Source organism: Lepidothrix coronata, unplaced genomic scaffold (assembly GCF_001604755.1).
Source record: "Lepidothrix coronata isolate B3197 unplaced genomic scaffold, Lepidothrix_coronata-1.0 Scaffold1, whole genome shotgun sequence".
NCBI lineage: Eukaryota > Metazoa > Chordata > Aves > Passeriformes > Pipridae > Lepidothrix > Lepidothrix coronata.
In genome coordinates this window covers 10424750-10450138 of record NW_016690181.1, presented here as the reverse complement: position 1 = coordinate 10450138, position 25389 = coordinate 10424750, and the positions used below count along the sequence as shown (strand labels likewise).

Genomic DNA, 25389 nt, shown 5'->3' with positions numbered 1-25389 from the left:
AAATTTAAATTTCACTGTGCTTTTTCACAGCAAGACAGAAAGACAAGGCTTAATCCAGCATACAGTGACCAGCAGTGGAAGTACTGAAGGTATTGCTGAACATCTAAACCACAGTAACACTTCAGAGTTCCTGCATATTTTGAGAAGCATCTTACCAAAGATGAGATGCCCCATAACTGGGCACACAGTTATGGGGACATTGTCCCTGCCCCAAAGGGCTCATCATCTAGGTCTCCAGGAGTTTCACCAAGCTGCAAGGGAGACATGTAAAGGAGCCTGTCACAATGGCATCACTCCCCAGCTCAAAGCTTCTTAGGAGGGCACCCATTACTGAAGGCTGAGGAGTGCTGAGCAGAGGCTGCTGCTGGAGGAACAGGAGCAGAGTAGCTCAGCAGGGACCAGACCAGCCCGGGCAGGCAGCGCTCTCCCCCCCCTCCACATGCCCTCCTTCCTGGGCAGCAACACCGTACTGACATGGGCAAAGAAAGGGGAACATGGACAGTTCTGCCACACTCAGTAGCTTCTCCCTTGAGCAACCGCTTCCAGGGCCATATCTGGAGCTGGCTTTGCAGGTACTCCCTGTGCAGCATCTGTCTCATCATCTTCCAGCTTGCTGCTGGCACAGGAGAGTGCTAAGGGAAGATCGAGAATGAGAAAAGTTGTCAGCTTGGTTGACCTTTAACTAGGACTCCTCCCGGATGCCAGATGTGACATGGAAGAATATATGAAGGAGTTTTTTTGGAAATGCATGACAAATCAACACTCTAGGTTTGACAGAGCAGATGGGGGTGATGTCTCAGTGTTGCACTGGACAAGATACACAGGACAGGAGTAGGCTACGAAGAGTGAGTGTTTTGCATTTGGGTGATAGAAAAGGAAGCCCTGTGAGGTGGCAGAAAAAGTGTTCAAAGTAATAAGCCAGAAACACAGTATTTGTAACCACATTCTTGGAACAGGGGAAAAACATACAGCTCTGACAGACAATGAACTGTCTCAGGAGCAACACAGAATGAACTGCACAGATAGACATTTTGCAGATCGCTGTTGTAGAACTATGCCCTGGTGCCTTAAGTCTGGAAATCCTCGGAGGACTGCATTTTAAGTACTGTCTGAGCTTGCAGTCAGCCAGCCACAATGGACCAGAAGGGCACAGCTGCCTTCCAGGCAACCAGTAACAATATTTAAATTCTTTGTTGACCCTCCCAGGGACAGAAACCAACTTACTTTCATCTAATTTGCAACACTAGAGCATGGTCCTCAAAGCTCATGTTCTGGCCGCTATTCCCCCATGCTCGCCATTCGTTTCTCAAACCATCCAGGGCTGCACAGGGCAAAGCTTGGGAATTAGTCTGTCCAACTCTAAACTCATGAGTCCTTGGTCAGGATGAGACAGCTCAAGAAGCCTAAGAACAGAAGAAAAAAAAGTACTATCTTTCCTGCTGTTCACAGCAAGATGACTACCACATCTTGGCACCTCTTCATCCAGAGATCAGCAGACAGCAGTTTGCATGGCAGTCCTGCTACCAATCCTATTCCAGGACCCTGGTACAAAGACCTCCCCCTCATACACTGATCCCAATATCAATCTCCGAAGTCCTCTCCTTGCTGGCCACATTATACTGCTTCACAACAAATCTGCAGCCAACTGAAAACACTCAAAACAGAACGTGAATGTATTTTAATAGAACAGCAATTCTACTCACTGGAGCTTTTTGCTTACTCCACACCTAACCAAATGCAGTTCTGTTTTCTACTTCTTGCAAAACCCCTGAAGAACTGCTAGTTTCCACAGTAGTGCCAGAGCTTGAAACGCAATACAGATGTGACTGGTCAAGGGATGTGTGTCAAAGTGTCAGATCCGTCAGCAAATTACAGTAAATCAAGCAGGTTATAGTGTACGTGCTGAGACAGTTGTTTTTCACACGTGTCCTCCCAACCTTCTGCAGCCACAGGAGATTTAAGCTATGTATCTATGGACTCTTACAGCTGGCTAGACCAAGACATTTGTTACTACAGCTCTGTCCACAATATGCCCAAGGTTGAAGGCACACAGAGATTACATTTCAGTCCTGGAAAGGCTCTGTCTAAATACCATGCCATGATGCCACATTAGGAATGATGTGACCCACAAATTCAATAAAAGTCGTGAGCACAAGTTACTGATTCACTATTGATATTCACAATTATAGCTGACAAAATATTTATCCTAATAAGCACAAGGTACACCAGTTAACTCCACACAGATTCATGAAAACCCCTCAAATACACATATAGAATCAGTGGGAAAAAGCAGTAAGCATGGGGGTAGAGGGGAAAATATGCAAAACACCATAGTCTGTTTCTCAAAAAATGTAAATGCTAGGGTGGGTGTTTTTCTTCCAGACAAAAATCAGCCATCATATCAGGTGATGTGGGTTTTAAGTATAATTTACAGTAACAATGCTGGGATAAGACTTTATCAGTCACTTGGTAAAAAACAACTTGTACGAAAAAAATATGGACCATGACTGGGATTAAAATCAGTCTCAGCAACTGAAAAAGATGAGTTTTGTGAGTAACAAGATGATGGCAGCTTTCTTCCTTCCAAAGAAGGAAGAGAAATTTTAAATTTAACCCTAAGCTTTCCATTTCCCACCTCTTCAACAGCCAGCTTTTTGTACCTGGCAAAGCCAACTTCAAATCTCGTCCATAAGTGTCCTGGGAATAGACATTGCAAACTCCTGTACCTTACCTGGAAAGGACACTGAAACTCTGAAACAAATATAGGGTTTTTTCCCCAGAGTGGACATGGAAGAAAAGGAACCTGATTCAGAAGCAAATTTTACAAGTCTCAAAGAACTACATAGATCTGATATTTGGAAGTGCTTTTTATTTTAGTAGTCCTTCAGCTATCACTGACTCTTTCAAGAAGTATCTGCTCTTTGTGCTCTTTTTACCCATTATATGATGGAAAAATTCACAAGCCAAATAAATATTTGTTTTCTCTTACAAGTCACCTTTAAGATTACAATCCATCCTGACACCAGGACGAGGAGTTCATTTTCAAGTTTAAAGTAATTCATCACTGAGCTGCATCAAGAATAAATGTGCTTCAAAAATATGTAGTTGCCAAGTCTTTACACAGCCATTTGAAATGTCTAATGCAATCACAGTTCTGTGGTTTGCTTCCACTAGAAAGGCTCTTACATTTATATTAATCTCTGGGAATTGTCCTACACTACAGAAAACCACTAAGTTTTCAGATTATTGATTTGACCACACATTACTTGAGCTGCAGACTCCGACTTTACTATGTGCTTGAGCAGAAACCTCTAAGTGACAGCTCTGTATCCTGACATAAAGCAATGATTACTCTGTGATGAGAGCCCCAACTGAGAGCATGTCCCCACTGTTTTAAAAACAAATCCTCAGGATAAATCCCTGGCATCTTTACACAGCCAGACTGGGAGGTAAAAAGAAGAGGTAGTATTTTACTGATTTTGCAAAAGAACTAAAGCAGGTACTTTTGATATACAACGTCATGTAGGCACCTAATCCTCTCGAGATCAGTGGGAGTCAGAAACCTAAATGATTTTTGCACCTTTGGCCACAATAGATACATCCATAGTCACACCAATGAGATTTGTTTTCCTGGGCAGTTGGGGATCACCCTTGAGCCTCAGCCCTGAATCCCTAACTCTCAGCCTCTGGCTTCAATCTTAAGAAACCGGATGGCTCTGAAGGCTGTGAAGTTCCACCAGTACAGGGGGACTGGCTCAGGCTATGGCTCTGCCCTTCTCTGCAGCATGGACAACTAACCAGTCCCTGGCTTTCAAGTGATATATGTGCATAGTTGCCAAAATCTATATCAGAGCACCTGAACCATTGCCTGGGAGCTTACATGCTCTCTTCTCATACACATTTTGGAAAGCAGCAGGGAAATATCCACTTGTTAAACAGGCCACAGAAATCCAGCTACTTCCAGCTACTTCCTTACTCTGAAGGGAGAGGTAGAATAGCTCTAGGCCAGGATTAGGAATATAGGCCGACTAATGTGGGAAAAACTGCCCTGTTATTATCCATCTTTTACATCAGCTCTGCCAAGTCTCCCCATTTCACCTATACTTGACACTTCACTAAGCACCTAAGCTTCTCAAGAGAGATCATTATACAATAATCACTCTTTTATTGTAGGCTATGTTTAATTTTAAATTTTTGGCCCTCATGTTTGTAAAGAAAAGCTAAATGTGACCTTGAGTAGGGTTTAATGCAAAATGACCTGGGGAAAGCAGCACATTATAACTTTGAGAAGCCTAGAATGTCAGATTTGGGGATGCTCAGGGACCACAAGACAGGGACAGAGGGCTTCAGCCTCAGAGGCGTCTACAAACTAAATCATGCCCATAAGAGAACACAAGAGGCAGAGTTCAAATCATTGGACCATTTTAGGAGGGCTTCTTGTCGGGTACATTGTGTGCACACAGTAAATCAGCCTTGCTGATTTACACCTCATGCACAGTGAGAGCAGGCTCACTGCATACAAACCAGATTGTAACAGATACCATGACATTCAAAGTGGCACTTATGAAAAAGGGCTCCAGGACACAGGTTTGTGTCTTCTGGTGACACGTCCAGAAGAGGCAAGAGTACAGGCAAGTACTTGAACAAACATAGCGCTTCTGTCTGTGTACCTCCAACCTTCTTAGCCATCAAGTGCTTGTGACATTGCAGAAGATCATGTCAAAACATTAAGTTTGGAATTTAAAAAGTCATGATAGCAGTATGACAGCATTTTGATAGTAAATGCAAACGCCATTCAAAAAATTCAGGAAAAGTCAAAATTCTCACAGCAAGGTTAAAAATAACGTATGCACCATGTGGATATGTTAATGTGCTGTCTTCCAGCCTCACAGGCTGGGCCGGGGGATGGCAGGGCTAATTTATTTTGTGTGTGTTTTAAGAATAGTTATGACCTTAAAAATAGTAGTTCTTGCTCACTCGCTCTCCAGAGTTCACACTTGGGATTTGCTGTTCCTTAGAGGCAAGAAGACTTCTTTTGTCTTCAAAATCTTAGCAATGCCATTTCAAGTAACACAGTGTTAGAGTTCTTACACTACCAGTACAAGGTGCCGCCTCCACAGCCCCAGAAATTGAAATCCTCTCTACTGCAGCTTCAGTTCAACCATGGTAACACACTGCCCTTCAGCTGCTCCTTGGCCTGATTCAGCATCACAGGTGATTTGGCTCCTCCTAAAGACCATTAAACTGTTGACCTCTCCCTCAGATGACCCAGTGTGGCTGTGCCAGCTGTGCCAACCAGCTGGCCCTGGCATCACAGCACTTCATTAAAGCCATTGAAGAGCTAGGACATGGCAGGATTGGACAGCAATGCCATATTAACAAGGAGAAACACTCACTTTTAGGGCAAAAATCAGGATAGATGCATGAGTTTCTCTTGAAAGCATACTGTCACTGAACAATAAAACACAGCACTGAAATGGGGGGATTTAAAACTGCAGCATTTAACTCTGCCACTACCAGAGGATATGTTCCTGCTCCAGCCTGGCCTAGCATAGGACAAAGCCTCAAGAATCTCCACATTGATAAAGAGTGCTGAGTGACATGTTTACACCCTGGACACTTCACCATGTTCCAACCTCCTTGAGTAGCAGTGAAACCTCCCCTAAATTTCCTCATCTGCATGCCCTGGACTGTGCTACAGAAAAGGTCTCTGCACAGCATTCAGCTCCGGTTTGATTGAACAACAAAAGCACAGTTTTGACAGCAGATGCTTGTGGAGTGGATTTTGCAGCAGACCACCGAACAACAGGCAGCAGTAATTTCAGGAAAGTACCACTTTAGTCCTCATACTGGCCAGGTACTCAATATTTAAAGACTACGTGGCTGGGTCTTTGATTGCTCATACTCAACACAGCTCAAAAGAACAAGTACTGCATTACTTAGCCTCAGTTGAAGCTTTGGCCCAAAGTCCTCAGTACCTGTACGAGCAGCAGCAGCTTGATTTAAGTCCCCTCCCTAAAGCCAAGATTCATCATTTCAGCAAAAGGAAAGGACAGTATATTTGTTCTGTGCCTGAATCCCCTGAGACTCAGAAGACAAGATGAAATGGAAATTTTCTTCTTCTTTTTTTTTTTTTTTTAAACAGGTTTATATGACCAGTAAGGGCCAGATGAGACAAGATGGGTTCTTAAGAGGCAAGGTCCCCTGGTACTGAGCACAGACTGAATGTTATCAAGATGGTACACGCCAGTCATTAGGATGCTAATTGGCCCTGACAGGGCTCTGGTGACTGAAGTGAACATCCAAACTGTCACTACCTGGAAGCATTGCTGCAGGGAACAGCTCCAAGGAGCCTAAAGGAAAGAAGTGGGTGTGAGGAGGTAGAGAGATGGGGGATGTTTATATCTCCCTACAGCTGTCTGTCTCACATATTTAAACAAGGGGGAAGAGAGTTCTGTCTTTCTACACTGTGCTGATAAAATATTCCACTAAAAATCACTTTGGGTAATTTACATTTAAATGGACTTTGCGCATAAAGTAGATTATTTTGCTGGTCATGTTTACAGTTCTTTTCCTCCTCCCTTTTCCCAGGACTCCATGACTCTTGTCTCCTGCACCATCTTTTCTTTTTCTGCCTCCCAACCTATCCAATTAAAACACCAAAAATAAATTAACTTGTCAGATTTCCCCACCATCAACTCTCTTCTACTGCTCTATTCCTGTCAGAGCTTTACCTCATCTTGAAAAATTCTGGTGTGTTGAATGTTTTTGTTTATTTGCTTAGATGGCCAGATTTGTCATCTATGAACTAGATTTACAGCACTTTCAAAGCAGAGAATCGAGAGTTTCTGAACAGCTTACTGGTTACAGTGAGAGACCATTTCCAATTTTGGTTGGACAACATTCTTGTAAGGTTGGGAGAGCACCAACAAGAAGGTGCAAAACTGAGACTAGATTATCTACAAATTAAAGAGCAGGCTGAGAGTTATCAAAACGTAGGTTACTGAAAAATAAATGTTATTTGAATGTATGCTTTGTAGTTCACTGCAAATAACCAACAACACTGACTCACTGAACTGGTGACTTGGTGGCCCTAAATATGACAAGTTAGCTGTATCCTTTAAGAGTCCAGCTGCAAACAGGAAAACTCTGCTAGTGAGACGCCAGAATAGACACTTTAAAAGATGTGTCTGCAACCCTGAATCACAGGTCAACATTTCATCCAGGCCCTGTGCATGTGACATGAAACCAAAGAAGCTACAATCACACTTAATCTATGACAAAATCAAGGAGGTTCCGGAATAATATTCCTGGGGGAAAAAAAAAAAATATTCTCCTTACAGCTACAATCAGATGTCCACTTTTCTTAATCCCTCACTACCTCACTACCACAATACCTTGGCAACCCAATGTATTATCTCCGTAGAACTTCAGGGGATGCAGACCAGAACCAAAGCAGCTGAAGCAGCTGGTGAGATTCCCCCTCCATCTCAGCAAACTACCCAGGTGTTCCTGCACAGCCTAATATGCCCCATAAATGTCAGTTCTGTGATCCAAAAATCTGCTATGGACGAGAAGATCCTGGCAGAAATGATTCAAGGGCTTCCACACGTGAGCACAATGCATGTAAGTCATCCTTCCTCCCTTGCATGCCATGTGAATGAATTCATAGCCTTCTAAAACATGCACACAGTAAGACTGTGTCAAGACTATATGACTAAGGTGATGAGGGGAGGGAAGGGGAGAAAAGTAACATGAAAACTAGATTTAGTTACTGGAACTCCAACAGTATCTCTTAAAATGACTGTAGAACACAGAGGGAAGGGAAGGGGAAAAAAAGGGGGGGGGGGCTGAAGGTATGATGCAAGTCTCCATGCACTGTCTTTTGCTCTGGCACTGCAGGAATAAAGTTTCTTCTTGAAGCAGTTGCAGTTCAAGCAGACAAAGAACGGTGTGGAAGAGACACAGAGGTGCAAAGTATCTGGGATTTCCACGCCTCTAGCATGAGCAGGGAGAATGGAATCCTATTTTGCCATCCCCTCTGCTCACCTTTCCAGCTAACCTCAGCACAACTCTTCCCAGATGGACTGCAGAAGGGAACATATGCACACAGCCAGAAGGATCCTGTAGAGCCCCAGAATTTGTGCCTCTCTGCTAGATCTCATCTGCTAGACAACAAACATGACTGGAGAGCCTGTGCTTCCTATTTTCACTTCCATCAAGCCCCTGCAACCAGCTTCGTTTTCCTCTGTAAATAGGTTTCATTGCTTCATAAAATGGATGCATTTAGTCATGAATAAAAACTAAAAAGTTACTGGGGAGGGAAGTGATACTCAATGTACCACAGTCAATAAAAGACAGAAAAGAAAAATATTAGCTGGAGAGTTCCAAGAAGGTTAGGGTTACAAAGAAACAAAATATTGGCTCTGACACAGGAAAAAGCTCTTCTGAATACCAATGTGTTCCACAGAGTGACAAAGAAGCTATACCTACCTTAAAGGAGATTAAGTAATATACTGCAGCACCTGAGGAAACAGAGGGAGGTAGAAAAAAAAGGCAAGCAAGCATAAACACAAAGAGAATAAGGCCCCTGAAGTCTGTTTCATATAGCTTTTTCTCCTTCACAGAGGAGATTTATATCTTTTCCTTGAAAATTCAGCATTCAGGAAAGTGGACTTAGTATAACTCCATAATAATACCCTCTTTTCCAGGCCCCAGGAAACTATAATACTGATTTACTGGTCAAAGAAATAAACGTGCCTCAGAGTTCCATACAAGGTCTTTCTGAAGTTAATCCAGCTCTAAGATGGATAAGCAAAAGTGGAAAAATACCACAGAAAGTATTTGTGTAGATAAAAGGAGCTTTCTAAAGGCCAGTGTTCCTGTCATAATGGAATAATTTTCATTCGCTAGATAAAGAGCTGGAGAATAAAAGTAGAAAAAGTTATAGCACACGCCTGGCTCCCTTGGTACCGGGACATGTTTGGTGGCTGGGGACTACACTTTATTGAAAACGCCTGATCAGTTAAATTTAAAACTGGAAATATTTCATAAAGGATTCATTTGAGCAAATGTTGAGATCAGCATCTGACACTACAGTCAGTGGAGAGAAACAGTCACCTGCAGGGCAGGATTCATCTGTTTCTAAAGCAGTTGGCTAAAACAGGGTCAGATGAACTATGTCCTAAAATATCTCTTTCCCTTTCCTGTCTGGAAGGAGAGTCCCTATAACTCTGTCAGATGCAGGCAGCTAGTCTGTAGGCATCTGAAGCTAATGGTGGACTCGTTTCACCATGCATTAAAACGATTGCACAGATGAGACTCAAGTACACACATGGAGTTTGCAGAAATTAATCCACTTTCTTCTCACTATGACTCACTATATGGAAATCCTACTCTGGAGAACACAAATACAAGTCCCAGGCTTCTGTACAGTCTGTGGTACCAATTAAAATGGATCAAAATAATAGCCCTTACAGTTGCAAAGATAGCCTTTTAAATGCAAGGAAAATGCAAGTGGAAGCAACACTATTCCTGAGCCTACAGATTGATACAAACAGGACTTAATAACGCTCAAAAGCATCATAGGGAAATCCACAAGACTGACAGTTTTATCAAAGAATTCTCCCTTAGATTAATGTCAATAGAGCTGTTCCTCAATTCCTAGTCTTGGGTTTAAATGCAACTTGCAGGAGCAGAGGGGAAGATAAGTTCCAGATTTCTGCTAAAAGCAACTTGTTTTGGTTTTGGGGTTTTTTTTTTAAGCAGTGGACAAGGCAAATGAGTCCTTAAATAGAACTTAATGATGTAGACCACAAATGTTCAAATATAAGGCCTGGCAGAACAGCCCATAAAGCCCTAACTGACTACCCCTAATATAAGTGGAATCCTAAGCTGTTCCCTTACCTCTCTCTCCTGACAGGTGCTACTTCGTCCCATAACACAGATGGCTAGGAGCATTGTTGCAAGAACAATCCACACAGCCCACAGCTCCTCTCCCTGTTCACTTGCAAGGGGTTCTCCTGGAAAAGCGCAGGCAGGACTGGGTCACCTTCACCAGGATACCATCAGCCCACTGCTGGTCACTGTCTTTCTCCACATGCTACTCAGGAAGAGAAATAGCCTGTGCACAAGGATGTTTCCCAAGTTTCACACTTGGGAAACTTTAGCCAGCTACCACAGATAGAGCAACTGCACCATGTATGCATGAAGTACAGCTCTCACCAGCCGGTACTATAAACTTGGTGTTCCCTCCACCTCGATAGGCACAGATAGGATGAAGTCTCTATTCAGGCAGGAGCGTTTACTAATGCAGTGGTCAATTATTCCACATAGGCTGAAACCTCTGATCAGGGACCATTTTCTTGTCCTGTAGTTGTACGGTGCTTACATAGCATGAGTTGCCAATTGGGGTTTGTGAACATGCTGCGGTACAAACAAATAAAATCAGACTTATTCAGACCAAATTCCAAAGCAGAGGCTGCTTGCTTGCCCCCATTCTAGCTTAAATACTGAGGTCTGGGCTAACCTCTCAATTCAGAGTAAACCAGACAATGACCTTCTCTCCTTCAACAAGGAAATATAGCTATGGGGAAGCTGCTTCAGGACTCAAAACAGTGATTTATTGAAACTGAGAGATTACATCTATCATCTCTGCCAGGACACGTGAGAAGTTGTCCAATCTTAACCTCCGTTTCAAATGCTAATTACTTTCCAGAACACTAACCTGAATTTTTCCTAGCTTCCATGAAGGATAAAAAAGAAAACTAACATGTGTAGAGATCTTCATCTTTCCCTTTCTAAATTTATATGGATTATGTAATTGCACTTTTAAAGGACTAGAGCAAGTGACTAAAAAAGAAATGCAGAATGAACTAACAATACTTGTGACAGAGCAGGGAAAGAATACTTTTAAGAGCAGAAGAGCAGTTTCTCCCCCCAAGAAAAACTTGAGAAAGTAGAAGACACTACAATTGAATATGTGAAAAATTATTCAAGGACAATGGGATGTATGGCAAGTTATCTTAACAGCTGAGTTTATGATACACTCTAAATGATGTAAAGGATGCCAAGAGCACAAGGATGGCTGTCATCTTAGCAAAGATGTATGCACTTAAAGACACATACTTTCTTAACATATATATCTGATAAATTATATACATATAATGACAGTGTAGTCATCAGGAGGGACTCACAGGCATTTTCCAAAGGCAAAAGCTTGTCATTGTGAAAGGATTTATTAATTATTATAAATAAAATTATGATTATCAAAGTTAAATGCCTGGAAATCTTTTGCCAAAATCTTTTAGCTCTGGACTAAAACTCCAAGAGGAAATGAAAGAACAACTCATTTTCTCAAGGTAGGATTTCAGTTAAGATTCAGAAAGCAGCTTATATCCACTGGTATTTGCTTTTTTTAAAAAAAGTATGAGGCATTCACTCAACCGACTTTAGGACAAATGTATCAGTATTACTACACCTTTAATGAAGACTTTAGAGTAAGGCCCTGTGAAGCATAAGAAAAACAGTACTTATGCTGAGAGTAACACAATGGTTCCCCAGCAGAAGCTCACAGAGCCATGATAAATGTGTGTAGCCCCTCCAATAAGCAAAATTGCTGCATTCTGAATGCAAGAACAGTGATGTATGACAAACAAGGAGCTTAGCCTGTCAGAAACTTTGTGTTTGGCAACAGTCGACTGTTCCAAAAATGTAAGAAGCCACTGAATTAGAGTATATACAAGAGACAGTGTGGAACAAAAAACAGAGACCAGGAGAGCACAAGGAACAAAAAAAAAATAAAAATTAAAAAAAAAAACCAAACCACAGTCCCCCTGACCAGCATCGTAACGAGAGTATTTCCAACAGTGAGGGTGTTAGGCCCTGCCGGATCATCCTTTTGGGTGTGTTTTGGGACACAAGCAGCACTGTGCTACCATAGTGATGTAGTAAGCCCAATGGCTAAGCAGTGAGAGAGAGTGTCATCAGAAGGGTTTAGGAAATACAAGAGCTCAGCAGGGCCAGGCACAGTGTCACTGCCCCCAGCTCAAAGGCAGACCCAGGGAGCGGTTGTGCAGTTCACTGACGGACAGGCAGTGCGCCTGCAGCACAGCCAGGTAACAAACCCTGACGCTGGGCACAGCGGGCTGTGCCTTGCTCACAACCACATCCCACTGGCGTTCGGTGCCAGCAGAAGGAAAACAGCACTACAGCAAACAGTGGGAGAAATCCCTCAAATCTTCATGATATACAAAGCCTGAAGGGATGCGCATTACAGAAAGATTTAGTTTGCTGGCATGAAATCAAATGTATAAACCCAAGATTATTCACAAAGATCAAGACAACCTTCAAAGAAACCAGAAATCCAGAGGGAAGCAAAGTATTTCCAAGTAGTTCCACTTTTCTCACACAAGCCAGGGAATCTCAGAGAGAGGGTCATAAATAATGGACTTTATTTTCATTCTTTGCATATACTCTTGCTGGTGCAATGCCCAGTGTTATCTGGAGATAGAAGCTGATAGTGAGCTATTTTTGGATGTTCAAACATACCTTAGAAGGGACTTTTTCTTGGAATATGAGTGTTCGGTTTCTGAAATATAAACCATTGTAATTAACTGATTGCTTTACATAGTCTACAAGTATAACAGCACTTTAAGAAAAATCGTATTTCTGATAATAAAAGCCTCTGTAAACTAACAAAGAAAGGTATTTCAAGATGCAGCGACTGAAGGCAGCCTATTCAAATTAAGGTATCTAGTTAAACATCAAAGTAACTAATCATTGACAGAACTCTCCTAGAGCAGAAGGAGTCACCATTACATAATGTCTTCAAAGTAAGAACAGAGGATTCTTCTTAAATATGATTCTTCTTATATGATTGTGCTTAAGTCACAATTAATGGTTAGATGCTGAAATGAGCATTAATGAAAGCAGCCACTTCTCAGACACGCTTATTGTGAGCAGTTCTGGTCACAGCAAAATTCAAAGACGATTTACTGAACTGAGAACAGGTTCACAAGAGTGCTGGTAAGAACAAGAGCCCTATCTCAGGAAAGTTTGAGTTATTTAAGCTGGCAAAACACAGCAAAACAGAGGACAGAATCACTGCCTGCAAATACACTTGAGGAGAGGAGCTGCAAAAAATTAGAACAGACATTTAAACCATAGGATTTGCTTGGTAGAGAAAGGAGATACCACAGACGCTTCTCAGCTGGAGGTCAGAGTATGAAGTAGTGGGATTTCATACTGGAAATCCAAATATGAAGTAGCTGGGATCTGGAGCAGCCTCCCAGTGGGAGAAGTGGAAGAGGAGAAGAAAGCAGATAAAGAGAAAACCTCAGAGTCCACAGAAATGGCTCTGGCCCCATGTTGATGCCTCAGCAGCAGGGAATCTTCCCCAGGACTAAGGCTTGGAAAGTCAGGTTGTCCTTTCCAGCTCTGAGTTCATACACGGAGTTCAGTAACTCGGTAACCAGTTATTACTGGAAGAGAAATAATTATGTGTTTCATGTTTTTTTTCCCCTGTGTATTTCTAAAACAGAAAAGTTTTTTTCTTTAGATGCAAATATTACCGTTGTTTTTCATCAGTTCTCCAACAGTCCAAGCGAACACACAGCAGGAACAACACATGGCAAGAAGAGACAATTTAGGATCTAATCTTGAGTAACCTGTGCAGTGAGACAGAACAGCATGAGCAGCTCTACACTCCACCACCAAAGGTGGACTCCACAGATGTTCCATTTTCAAGATCCTTCAGCTCTTATCAACAGGGGGGAAGGAAAACTAAAAGGTACTGAAGAACCAACATCAAAGCACAAGAGATTCAAAAAGCAGCAGTGCTCTGCAGTGGCCAGGCAGCACTGGCTCCTGGGTTATCAGTCCATCTCGAAGTACGAAGTAAGTATCCTTCTTTCTACAGACTAGATCCACAGGCCCTGGATTCAGCCACCCTTTCTGCAGCACACTTAACTCAGTAACCATGTGAAAGTTAAAGCCAAAGTCACATCAGCCTAGTAAGGAAGCTGTTTGAGTTGTTCTCTCTACTTCAGAACCAGCTTACCATAAAACCCATCAAAACACACATACTGGGATTCAGGAGAGCCAGGTTACCCTCCTGACAGTTCACCCTAAGCAAAAGTCATAAGCTTTCCATAACCACTTCATTGTCTCAGAGGCCCTCGCTCTCCCCCTCTGTACACAAAGCTTCCCCTTTTTGGAAAGTGTAAAGATACTCAAAACTGTAGTGTGAAAACAAAATCGTGTGTTAGTGATCTTTAAACTGACTTAATGAAGCAGTTCCAATTCCACCCTTCCTTCCAACTCCACCCTCCTCTTCAAGAGGGAAATTTGTTTAGGTTAATATGGAGGGGAAAAAAGCAAGCTAAAAATAGCCTCCTTTTGCCTTAAAAAAGTTAAAGCTATGAATAAACAGCCTGAAACAGGAATGCAGCTAATCTGCCCACCAAATTCCTACAGTGTTTTCTTGTCCAGCTTTTCAAAACATTTTCATAAGGATCAAACACACAGACTTACATCTGCAGAGTCAGTGGTATCCCAGAACAGCCTGCTTCCATGCAAGTAAGGTAACTGGTTTTGGCATGACGAGGGATGGTTTATGAGAATGGATGAACCAAGGATATAGTCTATGACTGCTAAGTACTAGAATATTTGAGCAATCTTCTTGTATCAGGGTAATTAGTATTAAAAAAAAAAAGAAAAACGCACCAAGAGAACACAAAAACATTTCTCGTTTCCCTTTATTGTGCAACAGACAAACTGCATTATCCCCTAAAAATCTACTTTGCCAGTAAAAAGCATTCGCACCGTTATCTCTATCTGAGACCCAAGTCACATCTGTCCCTGACAGCAACAGCTGTCAACACTGAAAGAGCAGGGTGATCAGCCATCCTTTTCACCCTGGGCTGGGAGCCAAAGCAAGGTCGGCTTATGTATTTGCAGTGCAAAGCCAAACAACTCTTTATTCTGTTCCCTATGCTATGCCATTAGCAAGCAAGAAGATCAACCCCAGGGGCTATCCTTGCAATCTGAATATTTGAACTCAAACTTGATTTTACCCTATTCCCTTTCCACTGTATCACCAGTGAGCTTCAGGTAATGCCATAAGAGTCACGTGTACTATCCTATCAATGCATACAGAAGCCTCTTGGCAGAGTCACCTTTCATTCCCAGCTTCCCATAGCACGAGGCATCAGAGCATGCTACTGTGGAGTGCTATAGACACTGCTATGATACCTGATATGAGTTACATTTTTAAAAAGAAAACCATCTCCCTCCTCTTACAGCAGACGAGTCCTCTGAAAGGAGAAAGGAAATGTCTCACTTTCATCTCAGAGTTCAGAGGGAATGTTTTATAGCTGTCAATCCTATCAAGGTCTTATTCATTGACACACCAGGGATAGCAACTGTTTTGAGGTAGGCTGTGCAGCCACAAAATAGCCAGGTTCTGAAAAGAGCTTTGCCTGGTGACATTTGGAAAGCAAGGTAAAAGACTTTTTTGTGACCCTAAAGTAAATGTTGAAAGCCAACATGCAACCAACAGGCAGGCCAGATGAGTTAAGCAGATGTGACTACACAAGGCAAAACCATATGGGGAACAAAGCAGCATCTGCTACTGAAATCCCAGGTGAGGAATGTGAACCCAAATTGTCTTGGACCTGGGACACCAGAGGCTACAGAAAGCACTGTCACTCAGAGAGGCGACACACACTCCATGATCAGAGTGGGACAGCGGATGTTGGGATCTCACACTCACACCTCAGTATCACTGCCATGGTATACAACCCTGCATTCCCCAGCCACACATAGTACTCATTATCTCATTTTGACTGCTAAAAAGACTTCAGGAATACCATTCAGGCTGCACAGAAACATTAGAGAAAGATGTTCTGTTTACTCTCAGTTCCTACCCAAGGTGGAAGTGTACAGACAGAAAACTGGCACAGAACTCTGTATCATACTACTGATATACCGATACTACTCTGAATTCTCAGAGGGAATCTGCAAGTGGATCAGGTAGCTGAAACTGGACTTGCAGTGCTCTAAACCAGCTACCAGACCATTCTTCCAACAGGCGTATCCACCAGCACACATTTGTGCCTCTTACTCAGAAAGTCTGGTGGCTCAACCAAAGAACAAGCAAGTCAGAGCAGAAAGTGCACGGTGGTGTGGGTCAAGAAAGCAACTGCATCAGCAGGGCTCCAGCATCCACTCTGCATCCAGCATTGCACCAGGGATGACCTGCTCTGCACAGAGCCTTGCTAAAGTGGGTACAACTGCAGACTCCTGCCTTCTCATGGGTGCAGTAGCCAAATGTTGTAGCACACAAAAGGTGTTTGACATCACTAATCTCCAACCTTATCTTTTGTTGCCAGCTAGTTTTAGCAGAACCAAGTGGAGGTGGCTTACCTGGGTTCAACAGGGATTCAGCTTTCCCAGGGCACTGTAAAGAACCAGAAGGGAACAGACATCGACTCAGGAGAAATAGAAAGCAGATTTAAGTGCATGGAAACAATCTCCCTTTTGATCTGAAAGCACAAAAATTCAAAAAACCAGCCTAGGATGTTTCTTTGCAGAAACACAAAGTCTAGAGCTCCTTTACACTCAGCTCAGTGTATCTCAGATTGTGCATACAGTCACTCCTCCCAGTGACAAGCCTGTACTCTTAAGAAAACACCCACATTCACTACAAATGATTTGTCAGGAATACTAATTGATATAAACCAGAATGTCTTTGCCTCGGTAGAATCAATAGATTCTGCCAAGTATCTATCCACACACCAACAAGCTGCTCCTTTGAGCAGTGTTGTCCATCAGCTGATACAGGAACATCTCACTTAAATCCTTTCTCCTTCCTGCATCGTATGCAGCCAAAATTCATCATCCACAGTAAGATTTACCCATCCATCCATCAGGGAAAATGTCTGCAGACAGGTTCAAGTACATAAGTGTTTAACAGGGAAAAGGCTGGGGGGGAAGACAGGACAGGGTACCATAGACAAGCTCTATGACGAGATCATGCTTCCTTCAGCAGAGGCAAAGTTTGCTCACAGGTTTACTAGAGAATCTCAGAGGAGAGTACAGAGACTGATCTCTCCACAGCTCTTTAGCTTTTTCTGTGATTAAACCAGTTACTTCTGCACAATCAGAAGGAAGGGCGGGCCAAGCTAACCACCTCATATGATGCTGACATATCCACTGGATCAGCACCAAGTGCTTTGTACTTGGTTACAGAGAAAGGAGAATTCAAAGAGTTAAGAAATCTCAATTACAATTATCAGGAAGAACAGTGGTACAACTGTGGCCCTGATCAATATTCCTAATACAGAAACTACGCATCTCGGGGCATGTCTGCAGCACTGGAAGCAGTCTTCCAGCTGAGCAGTTGTTTTTTCCTTCAACTCAGCCTCACTTTTAACCACTCTTGATTAAAACGATTACTTTCACTCAATATTCAATTTCTGACAGGTAATATTCTCTACATATGTTGCATGCTGGCTCCATCCTTCCAGGCAAAACACAACAGCTCCCTAAAAGCAACTTTTTTTATTTTACAAGTCATGTATAATTTATGCATCCACAATACTGACATTGGCTAGAGATACACATCGTGCCAAAATCATCTCTTATAAGCTTTTAACAGATTTGGGAGGGCATTTTCCTTAACCACTTATGGGTATTTTTGTTCATTTAGTCCTCATGTTTTCGACAAAGTGAACACTTGCACACGCATAGATGTGCTCCTGCCCTTCCAGTCTTGCAGACAGATTCTGCACAGGACATACACAGCTGACATATTCAGCTCTCCCAACGAGGTAAATAATTGAAAACCAGAGATAGCTTTGCAAGCAATTGTTATACCACTGTTTTAAAGGGTGCAAAATATTAAAATACTAAAATCACCTGAGTGTGTTTTACTGAGTTATTGGCTGAGGAGTCGTAGGCAAGTTACAGGGACATTCACTGATAGCTGCCAGGAGTAGGGAAGCATTTTCTTCACTGCACTTCCCTTAGGCAGAAACTAAATGAGGGAATGAGGATTTTCAAGAGTTTTCATCTGGTATCCAAACAGCACTGAATTAGGTACCTTTCTTGCACTGTTGAGAAAATTCCACTATCTCATTTTACGAGTATATCTAGGAATAGACTCAGGAACATTCCAGTACTGAGTCACCTTCTCTTTTCACCTACCACTGCTGTGACTAGATGCCACACAGGTATGATGTGTCTGCTTCTGGCACTCTGAACAAGTAAGGAAGTTTAATCTTCTTTGCCCAAGCAATACTTTTCTTTCCTTTTTTTATTTAAGTAAGTTTTTCTTTTTGAAGCCATTCTCAGGAACAAAATATTTTGTTCAACTCTCAACTTGGCTATTGGATGAATAACCAGAACACCCACTCAAAGCACACAGTCTTTGATCATCGCCCCTACAAGGTATGCAGGTGGCCAGAAGAGTTTGCAGTGATGAGCTTCCAGTATGACCTTTTGGGGAGTGGGAAGTGTGTGTATCCACATGGCCAGGGATTCATAAATCAAAGCTTTTTGCAGTAATAAGTGAACTGACAAAGTATAAATATAGACAAATATAATAATCACAGATTCCAGAGAACAAATCCTCACTGGAGAAAACAGAGTGTGTGTAGGAGAAACTCACTGTAATTGGTGGTTTTGCAGATGACACAGGAGATGCAGTTGGAAGGAGCTCTTGATCTCTCACAGCAATAACAGCTGGCCCTTCAACGACACCACTGCAAGACACAAACCAACAGCTTCATGAGTAAAACAGGCAGGTGGTGATCAGGAGTCACTTCATAAACAAACTGTTCAATACAGGATTAATGCTCCCTGCTTCACCATCCCCTTCCCCTCCCCTCTGTACTTTCCTACACACTCCTCAACCTCAATGGAGTTTGTTATTAAAATGAAACTCGGGTCACCAAATAAATATTGACTTATTGGAGAAAATTTCTTCTTGCACATTTCCAATACAGAATTAAAAAAAAATAATTAAAAAGAGGTGACTTTCTGACATTGAATCCCCTTGAACATGCAATGGCCACAGACTAAGGTGTGCTGGGCATGCAGAGAAAAGTCCAAGTAAAGCGTGTCTACAGAACAGCACCCCATAATTTATGGTCCACTAGCAGTCCAAGAAACAAGTTTTGTGGGTCCCAGGGAATAACGCACAGAAAGCATTATTCAGAAGAGAGCACGGGCTTATGTTTCCTATACAGGGAGAAGGTCATGGCAAGGAAGAGTAAAATTAGTAACAATTTCTAAACATTCAAGTTTCTGAGACTGACAAATGCCAAAGAAGCAAGCTCAGCTGGTGGCAGCAGTTAATGCAGCAAATATCCACAAATCCAGCACCTTCTGCTGGTAAAATGTCACCAAGTGATGCTGCACAGGGAGAAGTAAGTTTATAGCTATATTCTAATGCAGAGCAACATCTAAATGCATGATCAGCCAATGTGCAACTTTTTAGCTCTACCTACAGAAGCGGCAGTAATGTCTGAGGTGCTGATAAACCTTTCTGAAAATAAAAACCCCTTCCTTTTCCATTGCAGTGGATTATTGTAGTGGATAATGATTTACACCACCATTTTGTGGCACAAGATTTTTGTTAATGTATACATTTTCTTAGCATTAAGTTTGGAACTACAGATAGATTTTATAGTTAAGCACAATGGAATTAGCCCCACTGTAAATTACTGAGGGTTAAAAAGCTGACCCCTACGAAAGAACCATTACATCCTTACTGACCACACACAAACAAGACAGCACTTTATCTACCCACTTGAAACACATTTGGTCTGTAGATGAACTGTGCCTGGCTTGCCATAGGGTAACTCCTAGGATTTTTTGTGTTTGTTTGTTTTAATTTTGCTATTTCAGGTGGTTAATGACGCTAATTTCCAGATGGTCTAGAAATCTAACACACCAGCAAGCAGACTATATCCCTGTTACGTGCAGCAGTGCTGTTGTCTGATGTTTTACTGTCACATAAATCAAGTTGGCCCCAAAGAGGCATCAGGAATGCATTCCCTAAGCACTGTTTTATTTTGATTTTTCTAAAACAAAGAACTAAGGAAGTAGGTATCAAGTGTTTCTTTAGACAAATGAGCTGCCTGATGATTTTTAGATTTGTTTTTTATCCTAAACTTGATAAATACCATAAGCAACATCACCTTTTAAGGCAAAAGGCAGCTGAAAGCAAAATCCTTCTTTTAAGCCAGAGTGACTCATAACAGCAAAGATTCTTCCTAGAAAAACAAACTCAATCATGAACTAAGAACAAGCTAGAAGGCTTAGTGATAACAATTCAAACAAATCCTTTTTTTTCCCCCCATGATTTTTGTGGACTGGATTGGCTGGTTCAAGCAGGTGTTCTTGGCTACTGCGAAAAAGAAAACGAGCTAGACAGATCACTGGCCCGACCCAGTCTTATCATTCATTTGCATCCCTAGAAAGTACAGTAAACACAACACAGATGCACAGGAACACATTTCACGCCTTATCTTTTCTACAGGAATGCAGGAGGAAGTAGGTATCTGAAGCTGTATCTACACTGCAGTCACACATGCTTTCAACACAGCCGACAATCAGCTCAAGAGATAAGGTAGAGAAGATGCAGAAGCATTCACTCATCTGCCTCCAGCAAACCCCTGTAGTTGTGCATAACTCAGTATTGCCATGTCTTCATCAGGCCTGTTAACAAGGCTAATGAAACCCAGGTCACGTAGGGCTGTTCACACTGCAATCCTGCCTCGTGAAGCAGGGGTTGTTGCTGCCATCACAAGTAGCAGTATTACAGTAATGAGAGGATGTGATCTCAGTAGGCTGCATCTAAATCTACTCCTCAAATCTAGAAGACATCTCAAATCCTCCTCTTTGAGTAGTACCATAGTCATTGCACAGTCTTCCCTTAACCTGTCCAACGTGTGAGCCCAGGCAACTACATTTTCAGCAAAGAAGGTGCTGACACCACCAGCAGAGAGACCAGGGCTCCTCTTCCCTCTCCACAATGACCTGTATAACCCCAGGCAAAACATTTTGTCTGCTTGACCCCCACTTCCATTCTCAGGTTGATTTTTTTTGTCTCCTCTTTTGACCAAGGACCATCTCTTACAAGATGTTTATGTCTATTTATTATTGTTGCTGAGCACAAGGAGGCCTTTAAGCATTAAGTTTAATAACAAGAGGAACCTCAGCTGCAGTGTAACTCCAGTTAGAGCTACAAGGCCTCCCTCAAACCCAGATACACCAGACATCCTGCTCCAGAGACCAGAGGCATGTGTTTAATCTTTCTGTCCTGGCTTGTGTTAAATGCTTCCCAGCTCTCTGGCATGTCCCACACCACCAGGAGTCCATCTAAAAAACTCTCTGACAACTTCCAACCACTTAGGAGATTCTTTTTTCTCAGACTAACTTCACAGGATCTTAAGGGGGGAAACTACAGCTTAGCAAGAGCAGGTGAATTGAGTCCTAATGCCTAAATTCAAACTATCTGATGAAAGATCTGTCACAGACAGCTCAGCTTTACAGGAATCTGGAGTTACACAAGAGTCCTGCTCTCTGATTTCTTGCTTTGAAATACCTCTCCTTGCTCTCCCTACTCTGCATTCCTTCTTGGGCACTCCTGTCAAAGACAGATCAAGGTGACTTTCTGGTGTAACCCAGGAGAGGTGTTAATTGGGGCTTATATTTATCTGCACATTGGTCAAGAAACCTGGTTTCCAGATGCAGGACACCTCTCAGTGCTCTAGTACTTTTCCAGAGCTTGCTGTTACATCATAGCATCAGAGAAGGGTTGTGTTGGAAGGGATGCTAAAGATCATCTCGTCCAAACTGCCTGCCATGGGCAGAGACACCTTCCACTAGACCAGGTTCCTCAGGGCCCCATCCAACCTGGCCCTGAACACTTGCAGAGATGGGGCATCCACAGTTTCTCTGGACAATCTGTTCCAGTGTCTCACCATCCTCACAGTAAAGAATTTCTTCCAAATATCTAATGGAAATCTACCCTCTTTCAGTTTAAAATCATTGCACCTCATTCTACCACTACACTCCCTGATAGAGATTTCATCCTTATCTTTCCTGTAGGCTCTCTTTAAAGTACTGGAAGGCCACTATAAATTCTCCCTGGAGCCTTCTCTTCTCCAGGCTGAAAAACCCCAAACACTGTCAGTCTGTCCTCATAGGACAGGTGCTCCAGGCCTCTAGTCACCTTTGTGGTCCCCCTCTGGACCCATTCTAACAGGTCCACGTCCTTCTATGTTGTGGGCCCCAGAGCTGGACACAGTACTCCAGATGGGGTCTCATGAGAGTGGAGCAGAGGGGTAGAACCACCTCCCTTGACTTGCAGGCCACGCTACTTTTGATGCAGCCCAGGATACAGCTGATTTTCTGGGCTGTGAGCACACATTCATTTTTTTCATCCACCAGTACCCTCCAAGTTCTTCTCCTTAGGGCTGCTCTCAGTCCACTGCTGCCTGGCTCATATTTGCCCCAACCCATGTGCAGGACTCCAGCCTGGGAGTATCCCTCAGGATGACATCCCTTCCCTCCAGCATTGTCAACCACACCACACAGCTTGGTGTCATCAGCAAACTTTCACTCAATCCCACTGTCCATGTCATCAACAAAGATGTTAACTAACAGTGGTCCCAATACAGGCCCCTGAGGGACTACCCTCATCACTGGTCTCCATCCAGACACTGAACAACTGACCACTACTTTCTGGATGTGACCATCCAGCCAATTCCTTATCCACCGAGTGGTCCACCCATCAAATCCATGTCTCTCCAGTTTACAGACAAGGATCTCTCCAGTTCAGAGACAAGGATATAATGTGGGACAGTATCAAATGCTTTGTACAAGTTCAGGCAGATGACGTCAGTTGCTCTTCACTCATCCACCAACTCTGTAACACAGTCATAGAAGGCCATCGGATTTGTCAGGCACAGTTTGCCCTTAGTGAAGCCATGTTGGCTGTCACCCATCACCTCCTTATTCTCCATATGCCTCAGCACAGTTTCCAGGAAGATCTGCTCCATGGTTTTGCCAAGCACAGAGGTGAGACTTACTGGACTGCTGAAAGGCAAAGGAGACACTTGGTACAATGATATGCTAAAATTGCCTGAGTTTTCACTCTTCTGAGCTCAGTCAATTTTTTTTTCTTTCCCTTAAATCAGAAAACAGCTTCACCTTTTGAGGCAAGACCCATACTGCATACAAAGCTGCAGCCATTGGGGCAGCAATCCCAAGAAACTGAATCATTATCAACAAAGACATCATCAATAGCATTTGATGGTGACCCTAAAAAGGGGGAAAGGTCTTGCTATGTGGGTCTTCCCATGAGGCATTACAACATGGCCTCTTTTTGACAGTGTTCACATAGATACCCAGGACTAGATATCACCAGGGACAACAGGAAGCAGGGAACTGTCCCGATTTCTGTCACAACAGCACGCAGGGCAAATATCTGTAGTACAACTCAACTTCCCTGTCTTGAAGAGAACACACAAATTCCTAGTGCCACATAGATTAGACATAGCAACCTTCATCAGTGGCAAGGGGTATTTTTCAGTCTTTGCTCTGACTTCAACTACTGCAACTACTTCAGGAAATTTAATGACTGCCTGTACTCTGCTTACATTAGCACACAGTGCCTACAACAAAAAAAAAAAGCTATTCTCTGAAGTCCTACTAAACACAAGAGGCAGTTGAAAATATATTTTAAAGCAGACATGAATACTGCTTGCTCGTTTTTAAGAGAAAAAATACTGAAAAGAAATGTCAGCAAGTTTCTTCTCTTTACCACCACCCACCAGTCTCCTACCTATCCCTTCTTTTTTATGTTTTGGTTTTTTTTAAATTAATGTTGTATTTTTTGCCCACATGCTCTCCCCTCAAACAAAACTCTACTTGACAACTTGCAATTATTGGAAATCTCTTCCTTCAATTTCTATTGGTTGATGCAAGACATCTTCGCACCCTCAGAAAAGACTACAACTCTCCTGCCGTGACCATACCCATCACCATGTATTCAAAACCCAGCAAAACTGCCAGGTAAGCTATCTCCAGCTGATACCTTAAATATATGTTATATATATATAAGGCATAGGGGAATATATAAATAGTTATTCCCTTCCAACTCCTATTTTAGGATTTTATGAACTCTACACTATTCTCATCTTCCTTACATCAGCATTAACCCCGACAACCATATTCCTGCAACATTAATTCACTCTTGTCTCTGGAAACCACTGGATTGATTTTGCGACTGCAGTTACTCTTTACTATGTCCAGGCTATGCAACTGCAGCACGCCTACATGGATCAGCTCTTAAACTGATGAGCACATGTAACTTCTACTAGAGTTAGTGCAAACAGCAGATTGTCGCTCAGGCACTCTGCCCTAAACATCCACTTGCACTCTGCATCCCTCCTGTGAGCTTGACAAGGCTTTGTTAAATATTTGCATCCTGTGTTTCTGCTTGCAAAGGCATCTGTGCTCAGCACTTAGCACTGACAGGCTGGAAGATCTGTGATCCTCCTCTGGCTGTTCCCAAGCCTCAGTCTAACTGGTGAGAAAGTCCCCTCTTCTCATGTAGAGAAGCCTCTCATTTTTATCACTTTTACTCCCAGCTGCAGAGAAAAAAGATGAGGCTTTAAGGTCTTACATGTCTGGGCACTCTAGATGGAATAACCAACATGAACAACCCATCTTTTGGGTAGGATGAGAGGTCCCAGTGCATTCTAAGGCAGTTACTCCTCAAAGCAAATAAAGCTACAAAGGAGGCTGAAACACAGGAAACCTTCAGGAGCTGACTCCTGAAGGCCTCTCTGCATTAACCACTGCTTTCCATCATTTTCATCTAATTCTCAATGTCTGCCTTTGTATCTAGTATCACTAGATCCCAAGATCTCTGTGGGACATGCCACACCTCAGAGAGCACAGGAACAGCTCCCATGGTAGCTCCTTCTGCCAGAAGGGGAGAGGCTGCCTGAGGATGACCGTTCATTCCTAATTCAGATACTATTATGATCTGCACTAATAATGTAACAGTTCCAATATTCATAATTAAAGTGATTAGAAGTTCAAAACATGAAACCATTATTAAGGTCAGCAGCTTTAAACTTGGGTTTCCATTTTTAGCTGTTAAGTCTAAGAAAAAAAGGGCTGATTCTTCCTGATTAGTAATTATGAAAACATATAGATGTTTAGATTAAAATACCCCATACACTGAAGTTCAGCATGCAAATTTGTTAAGGAAGATACATCACCATTCATTTATCTATGAAGATATGCAATAAATTATATATTTATTCAAATTTCATTTTTTCCTGTTTGATAAGAATGAATGATGGA

General features: G+C 42.5%; 1 protein-coding gene across 2 annotated transcripts in view; it reads right to left on the bottom strand.

Moving 5' to 3' along the window:
* The window catches only part of TSPAN4 (tetraspanin 4), a 428461-nt gene that overhangs the window by 341839 nt on the left and 61233 nt on the right, over positions 1–25389 (bottom strand). For both annotated transcript variants that reach the window (XM_017811784.1, XM_017811751.1), the window contains one exon: positions 18671–18764. Coding sequence is in view for 1 of the 2 variants with exons in the window: in XM_017811751.1 (XP_017667240.1) it covers positions 18671–18764 (94 nt within the window). In the remaining variant the exon portion in view is untranslated. The remainder of the gene's footprint in view (positions 1–18670; positions 18765–25389) is intronic.